Here is a 23,065-nt window from a genome sequence, read left to right on the forward strand (position 1 = left end):
AGGCTAAGCAGTATAAGGGTAAGAAGTAATAGGGAGGGCTTGGAAGTCCAATATTACTGAATTACACAGCCCACATTGTTGAAACTATGTTGCATCAATACCAAGTGTTTCCATTGATCTAATGGGGGGGGGGGTTACTTCCTCGTCAGTGATTGGCTGATAATCTTCATAAAGACAGTAGACTGTCCATTTAATATAGCTCCTGAATCGTCTTGTGTTTTTGGAACACAGATTATCTTAACAATATATATATTTTTATTTTGGGAAAAATCATTTTTACATTGAGGTTTTTGTCTGCATGTTTAAAGAACAAGTGTCTTGCCATCATTATTCAAGAACATTAATAAGGTCTGAGTCTTTAATCTTGCTAGAGTGACCATTATAAAAAAAATGTACAGCTATCTTGAATCTGTAATGAATTTTTTTTTTTTTTTTTTTACTGTGTATCCTTCTACTGAATATGTTAAACTTCTAAATTCCAGATTTTGGAGACCTTGCAAGTGTCACTCTTTTCTATCCTGAACTAAGGGTAACTAAATCAGTAACGTGAGGCAGAGTCATGGAAGGGGGAAGGTACAGTTTTTAAAGCTAAATCAACAGCAAAATGCCCACTTACCGTCAAAAATAAAATACACTGTTGAATATAATTGATAAACGTCATGCCCTTGAGGCAATTTACGTTACAATCTGGAGCCAATTTTACTATGGTTACATACACACCGTGTATTGTTGCAAACATCAGGTAATCTAAATGATACAGAACCTGTGTCCGGCGACAGTGTTTACCGCAGCATGGATACCATGTTGATTTTGCATGATTTTCAATTTCATTTTGAAAATAAGGCAATTCCCACTACGTTTAAGTTTTTCAACAACAAAATAAGTCAGGGTCATGTTGGAATATATTTGTGCCAACCTGTATGTAGTCATGGACAATTCTAGGCCATGTTTTTCTAGCGCTACAGCTGAAGACAGTAAAGGTTATAAATAGTGATTAATACTTGCTTGGTAGCCTCAAGTGAAAAGTTTTGAAACATATTGATATATATATTTTAGAAGCATATGTTTGGTTAATGTGAGTACAAGGTGTCCTACAGTGTATTATGATGACTACTCAACCATTCCACTTATTGATTCCTTGGAGGAATGTTTTTTTTTACTGGTTCTGGGGTCTGCATTAGGTCTGATTTATATTGCCATATCTCTAAAGCATCCTTTTACTACTGGTTTGTAATTGTAATAGCCTTTTCAAATGCCACTTTTTACTTTTCACAGCATTTCAGCTCCGTTTTTTTTTAAACTATGGTAAAATAATCTCAATCATCAAATATGAGTTTGGTTTATCTTCCTGACCATGGTTGGAACATATTGGCCATTCCTGGGTTATACATTTCACCAGCTATGAATTGCAGAGAGTTTCTTCAAAAGTTATGTAGGAACAGTTTAATTGCAAAAGTAAAGCAGCAACACGAGTTAACGGTGTAAGATGTAAAGCCAGAAATACCCCCCCGCCCCCCACATTTTATTTGTGACAATCAGGGGGCTTTCATATGGCAAGTTGGGCACAAATTAAACACATTTCATGCAGATTGTCATAGCTGCCCTAAAAGAAGGCAAATTCTAATGCAGAACTAGAACTTACCCCACCATTAAAGTCTGCCAAACATCCTTCAAAAAGGCAATTTAGCCCCCCCCCCCCAAAAATATGCATAAAGTTCAGTTAAAGCATGAAAACTTAAAAAAACCCAAAACACAATAGTCATTTAATATGCAATTTTATTTGTCAATACATATGGCTTAATCAGTGTCTTAGAGTGTATAAGTTGCACAAATGAAATGCATATTGGCTAGAATGTGCAAGAAATGCTTCTGTAGTTTCAGTGCCTCAAGAAATGGACAAAAAACAAACATAAAACTGCATTAGAAAGTCAGGTTTTATATTGAGATCAAATAAAACAGATGTTTTAACACCAGAATTAAAAGTGGTCTTACATTTACATACTAAAATACACTTTTAAAGAGAAATAGAATTTCAGCTGTTAGAAACCTAGTGGAAGCAGCACTTTCACAGCTATACTTTAAACATTTTAAAAGGTTTGAGATTCATTACAAATATCAGGTCCATTCACCAATAACCAATTTTTCTTTTAAATTACAAAAGCTGTTGGCTAAAAAAAAAACCCAAACACGTTAGTACCTAACTGCTTGCCTGGCGGAGAATATTGATACTAGTAGTGAGTAATCATTAGAAAGAAAACAGTGTTGGCATTCACAACTTTGTACTATGTTCTTTGAGTTTCAATGTAAGAATGACAGGAGATTCAGTCGCAGAGGAGAATGATGATGAATGTGTAGCTGCATCTTGCATCTCTGCTCCTTTAACAAAAAACCTCAACTGGTCAGGAATACCTTTTGCAGATTTTCCATCAGGTATCACATTCTTGTATCTCTGTCCTATGAAGTTACAGCCAACTACAAAAAGACTAGTTGAAGTAATGTCCACAGAAAATGACATTTTCCAACCCAACCTCTTACGATGCTTCACAAACGTGAGAAAACAAAAAAGGCTTACTGGGACATTTATAGTACTGTAAATACAAACATATGACCATGAATACATAAGTTAACCTTAAATAAAACCATTTTAAACATATGATTTTGGCTACACAATGTTTTGATATATTGTATTTCCTTTAATTATTGCCAATTTGAACTGATGCACTTCATTGCCCTGCTGTGAGCCTGGCTTAAGAGTTCAAGCCTTGTTGAAGGCTGGAGCTGTAATCACTAGATGGAAATCACATACAGTACAGTTTTCACTTTTTTTTTTTTTTTTTTTAAGTGAAATTATTTCCAGTTTTATAACAGTTTTATAACATAGGCCATCATAAAAAAAACTAATGTTAATTGTTTAGATTCAGAATCATTATAGATGTTTATATTTTCACCTATCAAGGTAGGGGCTCTTTTGGATGTATTACACTACAATTTAGCTCAGTTTCTGTAATGCAGGTTGTTTAATAACGTTAAAATTATACCATAAAGAGGCCAGTTCTAATGATGTATGTGTTCTATATCAGTCTCATGAAAAATTGTTTATATCAGCCACCAACACAGTATATTATGTGGAGAACCAAATGGCAGAAAAACAATGACATAACAGCAAACAGAATTGGGTTTATGCCCCATGGTTCTTTATGGTAGATTAATGAAGTCTCAGCTATGAAGTGTTAAAGACATTTTGTTTGAAATAATGGTTATTAGCTTTTACACAATTTGATGTCTGCTTACAATCAATCCTAATTCTACATTAGGCTTGGACATCCTCTGTTCCAGTGGACAAAATGGGTTTCCTCCACCGCGAATGATTTTTCCAATTTACTGTCTTGCTTAAAAGGTTTAGAGTATAGTGACCGTCGCTGGTATACTTTTCAAGAAGGCATCTAAGAGAAGATCAATTAGTGGGAGGTAGTTGTTTCTCAATAAACTGTTTAATGTCTGCCATTTCCTGTTGGTGGGGGAAAAAAAAAAAAAAAAGATAAACAAAATTGTACAGCAACACAAATGGTTACATTAATATTCAGTAATACTTTTATAGATATTGCCATCCTTAAAGTCCTAGTGACATTGTAAGAAGTACAGCGGGCGAGAAGCTTCTACACGAGATCAATAATTTTATCTTCTTTCTGTTGAGGCTCACTTTTGAAGTGTAGGATTTAAATGCACAACTTTTTGTCATCATTTAAAAGGCCCTCTAGTGCATGTTTAATCAGTAAAAATGACACTTGCATAAGCCTCACCGGAAAGAGACTTGTTTAAGTAGCGCCACCACAAAAGGAAAGACTGGGACTTTGGCATTTGGAGATATACAATGAAAAAGTTCTCGGAATACATAGGTACGACAAGATGGAAAATCCTGACAACGCTTTGGTATCAAACATTTTAGCAGATTTCATTTTACAAGTGCCAAGAATAAAAAAAAAAAAAAAAAAACCCACAACATCTCATCCTGTTATTAGAGACTAATCTATGCAATGGTGCTTACGCTTGAAACTGAATTACAATAATCTCTGCTTCAACAAAAATCTTAGCACTGCTGAACCCCAATACACAGCAAAGTTGTCCTGGATGCAATTCAAAATTAAACAGTTACTCACCTGGGTGCACGAGCTGTGTGTCAACCCCGCATATGTCTTGAAACTGACGTGTGTTGGATTTATTACAGTCTTTAGTTTCTCTGACGTTAGAGAACCAAACAAGAGTGGAACCAGTGGATCACTTTCTCCATGACATTGAAGAACTGGTACATCTTTGTTGGCACTATTTACAGCAGCCTAAAATATTAAAGTACTACTAAAAAAATAAGATAAAACCATTTACAGTACTACCAGATTTCCCTCAGTATAACAAAAATAAATAAAAAGGACAGGGGTGGAATTAAAAGTTGTCTACCATGTATATTATGGGGGGGTGGGGTTCTCGTGGAAATAAAAAAAAAAAAAAATCTTTAAATATTAGAAATGGTTTCTTCACGCACAAAGACTTCTTGGATCCTCATTATTAAACATTAAATCGTAAGATGGCTCAAGACTAAGTTAAGGTCCCAACATGGTATGAGAGATATATAGGGCTTTAGCGTTAATGAAGCTTGCAAAAGGCAACCGATCCACGGATGAAGAGCTAGTCCTGGACATGGTTATAATATCTATGGGCATGGGTTTACCTTCAGATGACAGAAGGGGGGGGGGGAAATCTCTTGTAATCCAGCCCATTGTGACCTTCTGGTTAACCCTTGCTTATTTAGGTAAGCCTCAATAGTCAAAGTCTGAACATTTAACATTTTTTAGATGTTCTCCTCTCACCATCAGGACCAATGTACCTTGCAAAGAGTTGATATAGCGATGATCTTTCTAGTTGGTCCCTACTACTTGGATGGTCAAGGTTTCCCTTAACAGCTCCTCAGTCTCTTGTATGGTTGTCTATATATAATACAGCTCTGGGTTGGCAATGACACTTCCACCTGGAGCCACTCACTGCTTAACCAACTTTTAGATGCCAGGACATGTCCTGAAACCTACACTAGTTGTGCAGCTGTACTGCATCCTGTCACCTAGCGACATAGTGGTGTGAAGACAAGGCTCAATGCATAACGCTACATGATGATGAGACTATAGACTAACCACCTGGCCAGGACACAGAGGAGGGAAACCTCTACAGCGCAGGAACTTTGAAAGTATCATTGGAAGGCATCATGTGTTCTACTCATAGTTGTAAAATTAAGATGAACAGGCACACACTGTCACTATGTAACTAGGACCCCTGTAGGACCATGCATTTTTCAAAAGAACTTGTTCATGTAAAATATGCATCCACCCCTGAAATGCCCTATAACAGAGAAGCATTGTACACTATGTTACTCAATCATTTTAATACAACACATATTGTTCATGCAAAGTACAAACATTATTTGATACCTGAGGAAAGGAAGACCTCAGTGGAAGCCAACAGCTCAGTGCAATAACACCCGCTAGCTTCTGACTTGATGTAAGGGCAGTGTACAGTGACAATGCCCCCCCCTAGTCATGGAAAATAAAGTATTAGAGATACACTGAAGCAACAGACACCAGCTTCTAAAGCATACAATACATTTTTCTTAAATTTACAAGATAAAATATAAAAAGAAAATTTGTTTTTTGCCCCCATCAATTGCAAAATCCTACTCATTTCTCAATCAAGGTATCACCAAAATCCTAATACATGCACAAATCATTTAACTTCTCTAACCCTCTTATTGGGACTGTAGATGTTCAGATTTCCCCAGTTGATATTGCATGCATAAGATTAATTTGCCTTAATCATCCAAGGCTAGTCCCCTCTGCCAATTCCTCTGCTGCTACTATTTGCCAAGACACAAGCTAAGATAATCATACGATGCAAAACACGCCCCCCCCCCCCCCCACAATTCTTGAGAAGTTTAAATTTTTATTTAAAGTCAAACCAATCATACATTGCATTTTGCACCGGCTTGAAGGTTTTGTGGAACCTTTTGAGGTACCTTTACACACTATATGACCGGTGTTTCAGCCACATTGCCAACAGATGTATAAATTCAGGCACGTCCATAGAAACATTCTTGAATAGGTCATACTGAAGGTATGCTATAGCATACCAAGACAGTTTAGACAACTGTAAGCTTCCACATTTGTGGCAGCAGTTAGGGAAAGGCCCTTTCCAGTTCAGCAGGACTATGCACAAAGCAAGGCCCATAAAGACACAGTGCGAGGAGTTTGGTGTGCAGGTAATAATTCCTCCACAGAGCCCCGACCTTGACCACATTGAACGCCCATAAGATAAACTGGGACACCGATTGCGAGCAGGGTCTTAGTGTCCAACATCAGTGCCTGACTTCACAAATACTCTTTTGGCTGAATGTTGGATTAGTCCCACAGACATACTCCAAAATTTGGTGCAAAGCCTTCCCAGAACAGTTGCGGCTGTTATAGCTGCAAATGAGGGGCCGACTCCATATCAATGACCATGGTTTTGTAGTGGGATGTTCAACAAGCTCATATATTATTGTTCCGGTGTCCACATAGCTTTGGTCATTTAGTGTATTTATATATCTCATAGTTGAGTATAAACCACAGATATGCTTCCAGCATGACAGCAAGCACAGACACCCACAAAGCCTTCATGGTACACATAAATAGCTTCTCTCCTACCTGAGAAAATCCTCCCAAAATAATTCTGTTTGAAGGGATCCCATTCTTGACTTCTTGGTCTATTAAAGCTTTAACTGAAAATAAGATTTTGTTATATATGTTACAAGTCCAAGAAGGCAGGCACAAATACTGTGAGCCTCAGAAACCATACACTGCCCCCATAAACAATCTTTTCTAGGACAAGCACTGGTTTTCACATAGGCCCAAACCCACCACAGTGTTAGATGTTGCGGTAGTCTTTGTTAATATACATGCACAGCCATGAAAAGGTAAATCGAAACTGTGGACGGTTGCTCTACAGTGATGTTATGTCTCAATATAGTATACAGCATGTAATCCTTCAAGCATTAAACTAAACATGACAAGCTGTATTACAAATCATAAACCTGTTTTACTAGCAAGTGTATACCCCAAAAAAATTATAGTATTAATGTCTCGCCAGCTGGTATGGCACAGAACTATCAGTTCAAAATGAAGAACCTGCAGGCATAATAGCCAGATATAAGCATCATACTGCTCACAGGTTTTAACATAGGTAGAAAACAGACTTATGTAAAGTCAATTGATATGGTACATCAGAATATGGTTTTATATCCCCGATTTTAATTTTTGATCTATACACAAAATTAGCCAGGGAAAATACATACTGTTCTCCGCAGCCCGTCTGATACCGGCATCATCTTCCTGCGCATCGGGGGACAGCCCATATATGTCAAACCTAAGGAGCATTAGATTATTAAAAATGAGAAACTGTCACCTACCTAACCTTTAGCACCTTGAAATTAACTTGCATTAATATTACTCATAGCAAATGATCATGTTCTTTCGGTCAACGGGTTGAGATATTTCCAAGAGTCACTACTTGGAAAGCCACCACTTGGCAGAACCAGCATTACTTTTGTTTTTCATGTCCTCAACTACCCTCATCCTCTCCAAAAAAAGCCCAAAATAAAGATACTTTTACAAAAAAAGGGAGAGAAATAACTACTGTCCAGAGTCATTTAAGCACCAAACCCTTAAATGATTTGACGAATAAACACCCAAAGTATTAATTGCACTCGTGTGACATGCTCCTCAGGATTTTCAACAATTATAATTATGTCAAGTAAACGCAACATTACTATGCTAAGATGTGCTATTCTAGAAGGCTCGAGGAACCGTGAAATTTATATCATGGTGTTTCCAGACAACGCTAAGCTTGGTTTGCCCTGTGGACACCATAAATTTTTAATTACAGAGTCATTTATAATTTAATTAGCGGGAAGCAGATATGCTTAAGTCTCCTGGTACTGCTGCAGCAGGAAGAACATAGCTATCAAGGAAATTAAACGGCTCCCAAACAGAAACGTGACATAATAAAAGACCAAAATTCCAACTCTCCAAACAAAGCAAGCGTGGAGTACAACAACCGTTTAATTAAATTAGAAGGGCTGGATTTATTCTCATTTTAAAAAAGGCACAGGAAACCCTGCTATGCGATTCCCTCAGACAATACAGAACAAAGATCTCTTCTTTAATAAGTCTCTGCTATAATTAAAGGCAGGACAAATTAATACTAGTAATAAATGATTAAAAACGCACCCTAGCAAACACATATTTCTAGCTTTGGGATATCACCAATTGACCACGCCAGCCACTTATTCTGCGATTGACCACGCCAGCCACTTATTCTGTGATGGGAGATTAATTTAGATTTTAGTCGCTAAAACGTTGCACGGTATAGCACATATGTGCAGATGCAAGAGGTTGTAACAAACATAATTCTCGCATTGCATTTGGAGGCATTAGTTATCTATGACAAGGGCCTGAATAAATGCCAAGTTAATAAATACAGTGGCATATGGCAACACTTGCTAAGCTAGCCAAAAGAAAGGATCACTAATACTTGGCCTACATTCAGGAAAGAAAGCTGTAAAATAAAGCTCTTCTGATGCCACTCTGAAGACTGCAACCCCAAAGCCAGGCATTTAGGTCAACATGGACAATTATACGCGATACAACATTCAATACTAAATTTTTTTAGTAACCACTTGCAAATTTATAGAGGAGATTAAACAGCTAAGAGGACTGTGCACAGGCCAGCAACCAATGTTACATTTTGATGTTAAGATTCCTTGAAGAATAAATGATAATTCAGTAGAAGTGTGTGCAGATCGATACAGCAACAATAAAACGGTTTCCAGGTGGCATCCAGTGCATACAGTAGGGAAGACATTTTAGCATCCAAGTGTGCCACTCAAGAATACAATCGGACGCCAAAGAGCACAGAGAGATAAAATGTATTCCAGCAGCATAAAGTATTAAATAACCGAAAAACACAGGAAACGCAATGTAGTTACAGGCATAAGGATGGGGTAAAGAGATGTATCTGCAGGTCAGAAATCAGAAGTTTAAAAAGGCAAGGAGTCTTAAAGTGAAAGTTAGAAAACTAAACGTAAAAATCCCATAACACACAAAAAATATTAAAAATGGTGAACCGTGTAACAATATACAGAACTAATGTGCCATCTAGATTGCAAGCTTGTTTGAGCAGTTCCTTCCTCCTGTCAAATTGATTTTATATATTACTTATGTCCTGTGTACCTGTTGTGCAGAGCTGTGGAATATAATGGCGCTATATAAAACAGTAAATAATGTGACTAATGACCTCGTTTTATTTGAGGTATAGATTGCCTTTTCAGTTTACATACCAGATTTTTGGCTTTTCGGTGGCCTTTGAGTGCCATATTTTCAGGCTTAGTCGCCTACCCTGCTTTATGTTAGGATTGCGTGCAGCCCACTCAACAAAGATCAACACATGCTGCATCAGCTTCATCAACACATTCACCAGCCTAGAACACGGCTTTGGGGGCAGTGGAGTTAAATCACACACGATATGCAAATTACAGAATAAGGAGTTTATTTTTTCTTAAGATATTTCAGTAGTCCATGCCAAGTCTATGCAATCGATGGGCAGTTATGTGCTCTGTCAGACCACTTTAGTTGCCTTTGACAGGGAAGGCAACTAACTGGGAAGTGTTTAGGGTAAGAAGAGCTCACAACATGACACAATGCTATTTGGGTGCTATACTATTAATGTTTATGGGTCCCTGAGGTGGATCAATTGGAGAGCAGGGTGGGCCAATGCTCCATTCCCCATTCTAGTGGGAAATCCATGCCGGCTTTTGCAAGAGACTAGAAGGCTGCAGGATCCAGTCCAGGATTCCTATGAGGCCTGCATTAGGCACAAGTGCTTGCCAATAAAACCCCCTGGATGATCAGGGAGAATGTTGTGGGAAGCGGAAAATCCCTGAGCGAAGTGTGGAAATACCTGCCTGGATCTTTATGTGTTGTCTGGGGGATGGTTTCCAGAGCTTAGCTTGACTGGGTCTTAACAGGGAGGTCTAGTTAGTGGGTGTTTGGGACAGATTTTGTTTTGTGGCCCTAGAGGACTGTGCGTCAGATCCCTAAATGTGACACTTATGGCCCTTCTAGCAGCGGTAATTGTATAAGGATCTGCCAAGCCCCCCCCTCCCAAAAAGAGTGTTACTTTGGATGCAGAGGTTCTATTAATCAATATCCTCACCTGTGATCAAACACGATGAGATGGAAACAGGAAGGGAAAAGTACTCACCAGGAAGGCATAGCCATATTCATGTTTAAGGAAACGGGCATTACGGGTCTGGAACATCAAACCAACAATTAATACAAAGCTGCATGTTTTGTACAGAAAATGATACACAAGGTACTTTAAATATTATCTACTACTATGGTATACATCATAAATACGCTTATTCCTTTATTTTAAAAAAACCATCTCGCTGCATTTTCTTATTTGAAAGCATTTTGGCAGGGCCTCTTAATCCAGACAATCTCCATCATCACAGAATGGGCAATACCTTCAAGGTCTTCTAGTTTAAAAGGTACCCCACTCACATGACACATCACACCCCATCGCTATTTATTATGATCTCTAGTGCTTTCCTGTACCCTGTGCAGCAACAGAAAACAGCAGGTGGAAGTAGTAGCTCCTGGGGTAAGACTGCTGTGATGTAATACGCAGAGGAAGGCTTTGGAGGAACAAAAGGACCGTTTCCAGGCAACTTTAGTAAATCAATATATTTTCATATGACACAGAGCATTAAGGAGAACAATAAAACTTATCTCTACACCTCCTTAAAAGAACGCTCCAGCCTTCACACGCAGTTTAATGAATGCAACAGTCAGAAATTGGTCACATTGTAAAGTATCAGGACAATTAGATATTAAAGTTACAAAAGCAGTTAAATAAATGAGGCAATGGCCTTGATACATGGAGCAATAAAAAGTAAAACAAGCAGAAATTAAGGTTATTTTTGGAACACAACCACAGCATTAAAATAAATGTAAGTTTGGAACAGCAGTGAAAGCTACATACTAAATCATTACACTTACGCATGCGGACAAATGTACTTGACATGTGGACTCCTAATACTTGCCATTGCTTCTGCCCAGCCATGCCTATCGAATAAATACATTAAAAAAAAAAAAAATTAAGTTAGTCAAACTCAAGAAGCATCCCTAAATCTACAGGAAATATATTTCAGTCACAAAAGACCATATTCCTAGGAAAACTATTTAGATGGACTTAATTGTTTTGTCTCCCCCCCAAAATATGGATACTTCACGTGGTCAAGTGCAATCTGATATTTCAAGGATACATGAGTAAACCTACGATTGTTGATTTTTTTTCTCTAAATACCAAACAAGAGTTTCGACTATAGTGACCCTTTATTATAGCATCAAGCGTACGTGGAGTACGTGACCAATGTGTGCTTGTAGGCAAATATGAAGTCAACTACAACTACAAAATAAACATTGCTTCCCTGTAAGCGTTGTGGTTAGTTTTAGAAAGATCACAAATGTTAAGACATTTTTCACCATTAACACTTATTTTTTTAAATTAATACAGAATAAAGTGTTTATTTAGTGCATCAATATTTTCATCTATATGCTCCAGGGAAGATAACTCCAACATCCCAAGCAGAGGCTGGTATGATGCAAAAAACCTGCGTAACCCAATAGTGCTTATGACGCTAACTTCATAACTTGAAACCAACACAAGCACGTCTCCTATGTCACATATGTGCATTTTCATGTCTGCTCAGATTAAATATTTACTTTATTAATATAATAAAAGAATATAACTATCAGCTACTCAAAAAGGTACACAATATGCCTAAAAGTAATAAAAATGTTCATGTCTTGCTTTTGTAACAGATTGTAGCCAACATAGATGCATACCCAGTATCTCCCAAGCCGTGCAGGAATATAACCTAGAATGAAAAACAAAATAATGAATATAAAGACATATTAGCATTCACATAAATACATTTATCAAAACGGTTCAGTCTATTAAGGGTAGTCAAGTTACTGCATGGCAAATGAATACAAACCAGGTTAGAAGTTCCCCTAAACATTAGGTAAATAGTATAAGGGGACTACTAATACTTCTCTCCTATAAATATCATAGCCCGCACTGCAGCGAACTCTGCAGGTCCATCAAAAATGCAGTTAGCCAGTATTTTGAAATAATATACAAATTATGGCAGAATATTATTATTGAAATATGTAATTGTGTATAGGTGTGGGTCAGCGCACCACGTCACTGTTGTCTGCTGGTATTGCTTCTAGTTGTGGGACACAATAGGAGATTTGGAGCTGCTTTCCATACAATGGACGCAAAGTCTACTTTTCCTTTTATATTATTAAAATATATGGTTAATAAAACAATGAAATGTTTTGGCATAATTCATAATATTGCTATATTTTCTTTTGTGTGATCACCTGTCCTTTACCATAAAGAATACATTTACAATTGTCTTAAGAAAATCCTCGATTGGTCTGGCCAAGCAAATGTGTCTGTGATAAACAGAGACTACTCATAATTATTATTACAGAAGCCTGTATTACTCATTACAGTATCCACGAGGCAACCAAGAAGAAAATCGAATTAAGCAATTACAGATTCAAATACCCTATTTCAAAAACGGAAAAAAAGGGAGTCAACCGTGATACATTATGTGTTCTAGAGCCCACAATACAATTTAAAGACGGTAAATATGCAGGAGCGGTTTCTGAACATACCCTGAAAGAAAAAAAAAAAAAATACAAAAGCAAAATATGACATCACAGCTATCCAAGTTCATTGTACAAGCCAAAGGGCGTGGGTCAATACTATACTACAAAACGGAAGAGCAGATGGCTCAGTCTTCATTTTAAACCTCCAATTCTAAAGAACGTGTAACGAAAGACAAATCTCTTCACCATCTGTCTGTAAGAATAAAGAGCCGGGAGAAAGAGTAAAAAGACGTAGCTCGTGAAAGACTGTTGTGGGGGAGAAGGTGACATGTTTTCGGTAGATGTGCGAACAGGCGTACATAGGTAGGTGGGTGATTAATAGACTTTGTATTTTGGGTATACCGGTTTAAATTAGACATTACCCCCGAGGCGGACGTTCAGGGGGTTTGCACTTGTATGGTACAATGCGATTAATGGCGGGTTTTAGAATTGTGAAGGTGGTAAAAGACTGAGTTTTCTTTTCTCTCTCTCTCCCTCCCTTCTCCCTCAAGATTGTAAGCAGGACCCTCTTTACCCAGTGTATTATCTTTTATATAGCGCCAACAATTTATGCAGAACCCAACAAAGACAAATCAATACATTAGGGGTCTTGCTCACAAGCTTACAATCTAGAGGGGATGGCTGTAGAAGGACACAGGGCATGGAGGGAGAGCGAGCGCGAAAGGATCATAGACGAACACGTAGATCGCGTTAGCGGCAGATAAGGCGCTTCTGATGGAAGAGATTGTACGCTTCTCTGATATAAAAGAGAGTTCTGAGGTTTTCCTTGATCGCCAAGCTTGTCTTAGTTGGTCGGTTCAGGTTTCATCTTTATTGTAACTCTGACTGTATCTACCGTAAGAGCTGCATATGATCGATTTATATCGCACCGTTATATTCCACAGCGCTGTGTTGTTGGAGCTATATAAAACTATACATTAATGTATTCATGCAGTAACGGCTATAAAGAAACCTCATGAAGTATCAGAGGAGAAAACCTCTAACCTTGTTTACAAAACACCATCAAATGTTATTTAGATCTCCAATGTTTAGTAAACAGCATATTACAGACCATAGAGTGTTTTTTTTTTCTCTATGGAGAATTCTTCAGAGCAGTTAGATATTTTCAAACACACGAATGACCTTGTAACAGTCCCCAGCGTGATGAGGACACCGAAGTGCTGGAGTTAGAGCTACAAGATAGGCAGAGCCACGTAAAGTACACGAGAAAGCCCTAAACAACCGGAATGGCGAGTACAGGGAAGAGTGCGGTGTTCATGTACAGAGACACCTCTCCGCGTGACAGCGGAGCCCGCACCGTATAACGCATGACTTCGCATCGGACCGCAGACTTCCCCAGCTCTGTAACCGGTGGGCATGTTTGGGGTCCCCTGTAGTTCGCGAGGCCGCCGCAGGCGGTGTAAAGGGGTGTGTCAGTAATGGCAGGCGCTCCGAGGGAGTATGTGCACTCTGAATGGGACAGTGCTGTGGTAACGAAAGCTGCAGAGCGGGGATATCGGTATACTTTATGACTTACCGCGGCCGTGGCCTTCCTGACGGCGGGCACAATGGCAGGCAGGGGTGCGGACATATTGTTGCCGCACATACACCGGGTAGACCCAGACTCCGACTCGCACTCCGGGGTGTCTCAAGCTGTAGCAGCAGGGTCAGGGCCGCGCGCCGCCCTTATCCTTCAATAACCCTCGGCGTGCCCGCGCATGAAGGGGCGTGGCCTGTACGTCAGGTCCCGCGAGCCTAGTCACACACCTTCTATCCTTCCAGTCAGTCAACGAACTGAATTAAGACGGGACACTAAGGCGGGAGGGGGTTGTTTGACGTCATTGTGTATTGGTTCATGATTGGGCGACGATGACTGGTGCGTGGGTCGATCAGGACCCTATTCGATCTTTAAGTTTTCTAGTGGTCGTAGGGATGAGTGCTTGACGTCGTATGACAGGAGGTGCAGGTTGTGGCGTGCTCTGATGCGCTCAAGTGTACGACGCCTTGGTTGGTGTAAACTGACTAAATCCAAAGGCTTCGTTATGCGGGAGCTTTTCTTCACATAAGGGCTGAACTGGCTCTGTCATTACAAGGTTTTAGGATAATGCAGTATATCCTAAAATATCAATTTATTCAAGTAGATAAATTGAAAGCCTATAAAGTTCTATGGTAAAAGTGCGTTTGTTGGGTACAAAACATGGCGTCAGTGTTACTACATTGAAAGAATTGCAAATAGCACAATGTGGAATGTGCTGTAGGGGCCAATGTAATCCTGTCTGGTGCTACAAGTACAACCACTTGGTAATCTACTTCGGGTGCTACAAGTACAACCACTTGGTAATCTACTTCGGGTGCTACAACCCTGCATAGTCCCACCTCCCGCTGATCCTCGGTCTGTCTCTGGTACCGGAGTGCTCTGTCTCACAAGTGTTTAGAACAGGGTGGCTACTGGCAACAACAACATAATCAGTGGCGACTCTAGAAACAATATATAGGGGGGGGGGGCACACAAGATACCACAGTCAAACTGGGGGGGGCATTCATAATTTCCAAAAGTAATGTGCTATGGAATTATACTTTTGTTATTGGGCTAAAATAATACTTGATCATTCAACATGGGAAGCCTGAAGCCACAATTGAGTGCGACTAATCCTTGAAATAAATATTATAACACAATAAATAACTTTTCCACTAAATGATTTCAGGGCCTTGAACGTTTTGTCCCCTGAAGTCACTACAACTTCAGGAGGGCATTTTATCTCTGGATAAATATAAATTAAATAATTCCTACTGTAAGTTAAGTGCCAGGAAACAGATGACCAAACACACACACCAACACAGGCTCTGTCACACCAACACCCAGACACACACCAGGACAGGCTCTGCCTCACCAACACCTATACACACACACCCGAGGACAGGCTGTGCTACACTGATAACCAAAAACACACAAACAGCAGGACACAATCTACGTCACATCTACATCAGGATGGATTTTTTTTATACCCCCCCTTAGTGTTTTTGCCCCTTGTGTATTGATGCCCCTGCTTCCCATATATATTAATATTAGCCCCAGTTGCCGATAGCAGGTATAGATCAACACATTAACACACAAACCAAGCTTTGCATATATAGATCAGCTGCAATTCACTTGTGATCTCAACACTAAAGGTATATATCAAATAAACAGAATCAGACATACAAATCCTGTATTTGCAGGTATACAATAGTATACGAAACGTAGCATTGCAGGTATAGATCAAATAAATACATGGAAACAGCATTGCAAGTATTAATCAACTGAATAAGACATACAAACACTGTATTTGCAGGTATACATAAATAATGTATGGAAATATATAGATATGGATCTACAGAATAACGCAAAAACCCAGCTTTGCAGGTATAGATCAATTGGAATTCACATTAAAACTCTGTCACGACTAGAGGACCAGCAGTGCAGGAACCTGGTATCATCCACCGGTACGGGAGCAGAGCAGTATATTGGTTGCAGCAGGCAAAAGAGTAGTCGTTACACGGAGCCGAGGTCGGGAGTAGGCAAGGACAGGATAATCAAAAACAAGCCGGGTCAAACACAGGCGATAGACAGGAACGTCAAAAACAAGCCAAGGTCAGAAGCCAAAATCACGAAGTATTTAATAAGCACAGCCAACATGCACAAGGCACTATCACAGGCAATGAGCTAGTGCAACAGCCAGGTTTAAATAGACCTACTAATCGTATATCCCGCCCCGCATGAAACGGAGGCTTGGAACGCATAAGTGTAGTGTCTATAAGAGGCCACATGGTGGTGCGCGTGTGTACAGAGCCAGAGTTCATGCAGTCTGCGTTCAGGAAACCTGCCAGCGGCTACAGGCGACGAGGGGCTTCAGTAGAACGGCGGTTCGGGGGAACGGAAGGTAAGTACCCCGTAGTTACACTCACGTCATTAAAAGGTATATTTAAAACCCCCTAAATTACAGGCATAGATCACAGGTTGCACACCCCAAAGCCAGCCCTGGCGTCCACACAGCAATCACACTCCTATCATACCCAGGCAACCAGTAAATGCTGGTACCTAGGCATGATGGGACTGTGCTTGCTGTTAGCAATCACACTCCTATCATGCCAGGTCAGCCAGTACATGCTGGTACAGGGTGGCTGTAAGTGATGTGTAGACCCCATACTGCTGGCAGCATCAATACACAAGGGGGCAGCTAGCTAGGTTTCAGCATGTACTGGCTGACTTGGCATGATAGGAGTGTGATTACTAACAGCAATCAAAGTCCCATCATGCCTAGGTTCCAGCACTTACACATCCAACCAGTAAATGCTGGAACCTAGGCATGATGGGACTGTGATTGCTGTTAGCAATCACACTCCTATCATGCCAAGTCACCCAGTACATGCTGGTACAGGGTGGCTGTAAGTGATGTGCAGACCCCATACTGCTGGCAGCATCAATACACAAGGGGGGCAGCTAGCTAGGTTTCAGCATGTACTGGTTGACTTGGCATCATAGGAGTGTGATTGCTAACAGCAATCACAGTCCCATCATGCCTAGGTTCCAGCACTTACACATCCATGCTATCACACACACACTCATTCATATACTCATTCATTCACAGATTAATTCCCTCAATCACGCATACTCATTCAAACACCCTCCCCACCCCCTTACCTGCACTGCAGCTCCTTGATGCCGCTCACAGACTTCAGCAGAGGGAGCGCCCTCCCTCTGCGTTCTCTGGTACTGCACAGAGGAAGCAGGACTGGAGAGTCATGTGATGTCACGTGAACTCTGCTAGACTCCGCTTCCTCTATGCAGTACAGAAGACCCTCCCACAGGTAAGTAGCAGGGCTCGAGGTGCAGCCCGCGTAAGATCGGTTGCCCTGGCTGCCGATCTTACGCGGGTCGCACCCTCTCTCTCCTCCGCATAAAAAATAAATAAATAATAAAAAAAAAGATGGGATTTAAGGTCGCATTGCAACTTTATTCCAAATTTGGCAGGGGGACAACGGGGGTGGGCAAGGATTAACCTGGGGGGGGCAATTGGCCTCCCTTGCCCCCCTGCAGCGACGCCACTGAACATAATATTGTCTTTTTTTTATATGGCACTAACAGTTTACACACCACTTCTTACAACACATACCGTATTGGCTCGGATATAGGCCGCCCCCGTATATAGGCCGCACCCTAAAAGTTTGGTGCTTTTTTAAAGAAAAAGTTTTTTTCTTTAAAAAAGCACCAAAAAAACATGCTGCCACTCTGCCCCCCCCGAGATATGCTGTCACTGTCCTCCCTCCCCGAGATATGCTACCACTGTCCCCCCCCCGAGATATGCTGCCACTGTCCCCCCCCGAGATATGCTGCCACTGTCCTCCTCCCTCCCCGAGATATGCTGCCACTGTCCTCCTCTGCCCCCCGAGATATGCTGCCACTGTCCTCCTCTGCCCCCCGAGATATGCTGCCACTGTCCTCCTCTGCCCCCCGACTTACCGGAGCTGACTCCCGGGTGTCTTGCGAGGCCGGCGGGGGACATCTACGCAATACGCGTATACAACTTCCGGTGCCGGATGTGCCGGCACCGGAAGTTGTATACGCGTATTGCGTAGATGTCCCCCGCCGGCCCCGCAAGACACCCGGGAGTCTGCTCCGGTAAGTCAGGCGGGGGACCAGAGGTAAAACGCATCGTGCGGTTAGACAACCGCACGATGCGCTTAGACAACCTCCCGTGCCGGCACCCCCCCCGTGGGAAGTGCTGGTAGGGGAGGCTGTCTGAGCGTATCGGGGAGTAGGATACGGGTCCCCTGCACCGCTGCGGGGGATCTGTATCCTAACCCCGCTGCCTGCCCGGCGCCCGGGACTGCATGTCCCGGGTGTCGGGCGCTAGACCCCGAATATAGGCCGCACCCCCACTTTAAAGACTTAAAGTGGGGGAAAAAAGTGCGGCCTATATCCGAGCCAATACGGTATATTCAAAGGGTATGACAAAACTTTAACTGGCAAAATAACCGATACAAATAGAGAGAAAAATGTTTTTTTACATTAATTAAAAAAGCTGATTATTAAATTTAAAGCATGTTTGTGGCACACAAAGGGTATCTGTAGATTGGTGTGTAGTAGGCACGTTTCTCTGGGATTAAGATCACTGAATCGCAGAGGCCTATGCCCACAATAACCAGGCCTTGGGTCTCATGCGTTTATGTCCTCGGAGCAGTGACTTTGATAATGGGGGCCCAATTAACTGAACAGGAGGCTGCACAGATGAATGGCGAAAATTCTCATTTTGGTCAGCACAGCTTCTGATGAGGGTTAATTACTTGCAGGCCTATATGACACCATCACATCCTCCAATCAGTGCTCAGTTGTCAATTACTTAACCCTTGATGTGCTGAGGGTTTTGTTGTGTGATTATTGGGCTTTGGCCCCTGGTTTGTCTTTTGTTGCTGCTAATTGTCTCCTACCTTGAACTCTCATTTTCTTCCCACGTAAACTAGATCTGGGCTGTACAACTGGTGACCCTCCATGCACTTGTGTGCAGCCTGTGGCAACCAGCAGGATACACAGCTAAATTCTTCAGGGCCTATCTGATTTGGATCAGCCCCATCGTGGAGGCTGTGGGGGTAACCTAATGTGATGTTACAAGACATGTTGCGTAATAAGACCTAGAAAAGTATATAGGACCTATATGTGTATATATATATATATATATATATATATATATATTGTGACAAACCCTATAGCTGGAGGGCCATACATGTCACTTTTAGGGGTCCTAAGCACAGTCCTCTAGGGCAATCAGTCTCGGAAACACCAGCTTGTAACAAAACAGATCTTTATTTTTAATTGCTGAAACCCCCAAAAAAACAAATCATAAAAAGAAAACCTAGCTCCCAATTGGAGCCCTCTCTAACTGAACTATGCTGGTCCAGACTGACCAGCCTAATCACCCACTAACTCAACCTCCCAGCCAGACCCAGCTACGCCAGGCTCTGGAAAACCTCCCCCAGACAGCACACAAAATGTCCAGGCAGGTATTGCCTCACTTGGCTCAGGGATTGTCTTCTTCAGGGCCTCTCCTTGCCCTGGGAGCTCAGGGAACTTCCTCTTCCCCCAACAGTCTCCCTGAGTATCAGGCTCCAGGGGTTTTTAATGCCCAGCACCTGTGCCTGACGCCGGCCTCATAGAAATCCCGGACCGGATCCTGCAGATTTCTTGCCTCCTGGAAAACCCGGCATGGAGTTTCCACAGAATGGGGGAATGGAGCATTGGCCCACCCTGCTCTCCAATTGCTCCACCCCAGGGACCCATATGTATAATCTGCATAGCAGCTGTACTCAGATGCCATGCCAATCATCTCCCTGGGGTTCACACGGTCACAATATATATATATACACATATATGGCCTATAAGTAATAAGTATAAACGGTGATGATCGAGCAGCAAGGGCTCAATGTAAGGGTGTGATATGTAAAGTTAAAGTGAGGATGTGAGTGCGTGTTCATTAGTGTGAGTGTGTATTTGTTCTACGATTCATGAGTCCAGCCCCCAGCTTGTTGGTAGACACTTCAAATGCTGCCTGTTTTTCTCTGTAGTGTTTTTCCGCAAGGAAATAAAATAGAGGTGAGTCGCCTCTTATTATCTGTTACACTACAACAATTTTAGATGCAAAGGTCTTGCAATTCCTTGTCTGCAGGGAGGTGTGGGTGATTGCATTGTGCTGTCAATTTTTCCTTTTGTCCCCCCCACCCCAGCATGAAAGATGCTTAGCTGAATTATTCAAGGGTGTAAAAATAACACAAACAATACATGGTTTCAAGCCATCAGCATGCACACATTTTTTTCAGAATGTGTATGCTGCGGTAATTTGGATGGAACAAAATTCCTTTGAGTGATTTAGGAAAACAAGTTCATGTCACATCTGTTCTGCTGATATTGCTCCAATCAGTTATTTATAACACAGCAGAACAATTTCAGTGCTAAATGAAGTTCCAACTATTTATCCATCATTTAGCAAAGTGAGTGAACAGAAGAAAAATCTAAATCAAATCAATATTTGGTGTGAACACCCTTTGCCTTCAAAACAGCATCAATTCTTCTACCTACACATGCACACAGTTTCATGTCCCCCAACTGTCACTACCTCTGTCCCGCTTTGCAGGGTGACAGACCTCGCGCTCTCACCACAGAATGAAGGATGGAGGAAGAAGGATGGAAGAAGAGGTAAGAGATGGGGAGAAAGGGGTGTAAGGGCAGTGTTTGTATGTGTGTGTTTGTTAGCTTGTAAGTAAGAGCAGTATAGGTATTTGTAAGCTGGTGTGTAAGGGCAGGGTATGTGTCTATGTTTGTGTAAAGGCAGGTGTGTGTGTATGGGCAAGGTATGTGTATATGTGTGTGTAAGGGCAGTGTATATGTGTGTAAAGGCAGGTGTGTGTAAAGGCAGTGTATGTGTATATGTGTGTGTAAAGGCAGGTGTGTGTAAGGGCAGTGTATGTGTATATATGTGTGTGTGTGTAAGGGCACTGTATGTGTATATGTGTGTTTATGGGCAGGTGTGTGTAAAGGCAGTGTGTGAGGGTCCTGGGAGGGAGGCTGACATTAGCCTTTTTTGAATTAAAAAAAAAATCTCTGTGTTTTTTAACTACTCTATCAATGATACTCAGCCAGGGAGTTGTTCAGAGCTAGCATCTACAGGTGTTGACTGCACTTCCCATGATGCTCTGGCTGAGCCTCATGTGAACTGTAGTAGCAAATGATGTGACAGGTGTTAGTTATGAATTATAACTCCCACAATGCCTAGTCATGGGGGACACCTGGCTGGCTGAGCATCATGGGAACTGTAATTCACAGCTAACATCTGGAGCTTTATCTACTGTTAACTGCACTTCCCATGATGCTTAGCCAGCATCATGGAAGTAGTATGTCTGTCTGAGCCTCATGGTAATTCAATTCAATGTGTTGGTCATTTTTAATATGCATGACTGTGCTGACAAAAATGAAACGTGTTTTACGTGGCGATGCAAGCGTGACATTGTAAAGTGCAAGTTCCGCAAGAGCGATTAAAACAAAAAAGTGTCCCTTTTTCACATTTTGAAATGTGGGGAGGCATGCAGTTTGTTAAGGAATTTGGCAGGTAGGTTGTAATACTACACTGCATTGATAATTGTAAAACTAGCGATTATCTGCATTTTAGTTAGAACATGTTTAAAGCATTGTTACTTACTAAATATTATCTTTGCCATTATTCGAGTGTAGATTTGTGTATTGGTTGTTAGTATATATATCTCTTGCAAAATACCACGTGCTTCCGTAACTAGCTGCTCAAATGCCATCTTGGCGCAGAGGTCAGAAACGGTTGCACTAAAACAAATCTGTTTGCTTTTGAGTGATCACAAGTGCTTTTGGTTCCACTGGTCTTCTGCCTTAAGCGAGTGTTTGTTAGCGTAAACAAAACTGTAAGCATTTTGATCTGGTGAGCGCTTTGAGTGTAATTTGGGTCGTGTATTTAGCTCCCGAGCACACAGTGACTCCATTTTGAATGATCTGTGAACACAGCTTCATAGGTTTACAGTTCTGTGCCTTACTCTCTTTTCTCACTTAAACATTTAAGTTACACTTTTTTTTCGTGAATTTTGGTTTTGCAGTCTCCGCTTGCCATTTTTAAAACACTGCAGTTATTGTAAAACTTGATGTGCAAATAACTAATAACTCATCCAAAATCACAACACCAGCATTAACTATAAAAGCTGCTCTAAATTATAATATAATCCTTGCTTGTCAGCAGGAGCATGAAGTCCACAGAACCCCTGAGATTTGTACATTTATTTAATAGAAAAGGCTTACTGAATAAAAGAAAGGGTACTTCATTAAGGATGTGGTGGATATGTGGAACAACCTCCCAGAAGAAGGTTGAGCTACACAGGACGTCTGAGATCTGTCATTTTAAAGAGGATTTACTTGAGTGAAGGGGTGGTGCATATGTGGTATAACCTTCCTGCAGAAATAACGTCCACAAAACCCTTGAAATTTTTATTTTTCTTGGTGGCCGCGCTTCTTCTAGAGAGTTCTGGTGAAACCTGTCAGAGTTACTAGGTGTGCTCTAGACCCGACCCTGTGCACCACCCCCTTCAGTCAGCAGTACATTGACCCCATGCAGCACCTTCTATTTCTAATGCAATTTACGGAGGTTGTAGTAAGCCGGCACAGATTGGGGAAAACAAATACCTCACCTGTTATTAGCCCGGGGGGACACAGCATGGGC

The 23,065-nt window shown here is 41.2% G+C and overlaps 1 protein-coding gene across 4 annotated transcripts; it reads right to left on the reverse strand.

Annotated features, from left to right (window-relative positions):
- Nucleotides 1–3,454: 3,454 nt before the first annotated feature.
- LOC149305402 (acyl-protein thioesterase 1-like) lies at nucleotides 3,455–14,406 on the reverse strand. 4 transcript variants are annotated; one of them, XM_089477175.1, is made up of 9 exons: nucleotides 14,338–14,406; nucleotides 11,985–12,016; nucleotides 11,136–11,201; nucleotides 10,336–10,383; nucleotides 7,370–7,440; nucleotides 6,723–6,796; nucleotides 5,475–5,576; nucleotides 4,158–4,334; nucleotides 3,455–3,508 (listed from the first exon to the last, which is right to left on the reverse strand). In XM_089477175.1, exons 1-9 carry the CDS (start codon nucleotides 14,404–14,406, stop codon nucleotides 3,455–3,457), a joined length of 693 nt encoding a protein of 230 aa, XP_089333301.1. The 4 variants fall into 4 exon arrangements, with proteins under 4 accessions (XP_089333301.1, XP_089333303.1, XP_089333304.1 ...); XM_089477177.1 differs by having other exon boundaries at nucleotides 4,158–4,300; nucleotides 5,459–5,576; XM_089477178.1 differs by lacking the exon at nucleotides 10,336–10,383.
- Nucleotides 14,407–23,065: the final 8,659 nt, after the last annotated feature.

The sequence above is a fragment of the Sceloporus occidentalis genome, unplaced genomic scaffold (assembly GCF_023333645.1).
Source record: "Sceloporus occidentalis isolate IW3139 unplaced genomic scaffold, rSceOcc1.0.p SCAF_11, whole genome shotgun sequence".
Classification (NCBI taxonomy): Eukaryota; Metazoa; Chordata; class Lepidosauria; order Squamata; family Phrynosomatidae; genus Sceloporus; species Sceloporus occidentalis.

What these genes read in the sequence shown, in the direction of transcription:
- LOC149305402 (XM_089477175.1), bottom strand. Translation starts at nt 14,406, where the DNA reads ATGTGCGGCAACAATATGTCCGCACCCCTGCCTGCCATTGTGCCCGCC. An exon ending in TCAGGAAGGCCACGGCCGCG is followed by an intron (nt 12,017 to 14,337) that starts GTAAGTCATAAA and finishes TTTTCATTCTAG; the next exon opens with GTTATATTCCTGCACGGCTT. An exon ending in CACACAGCTCGTGCACCCAG is followed by an intron (nt 3,509 to 4,157) that starts GTGAGTAACTGT and finishes CCCCACCAACAG; the next exon opens with GAAATGGCAGACATTAAACA.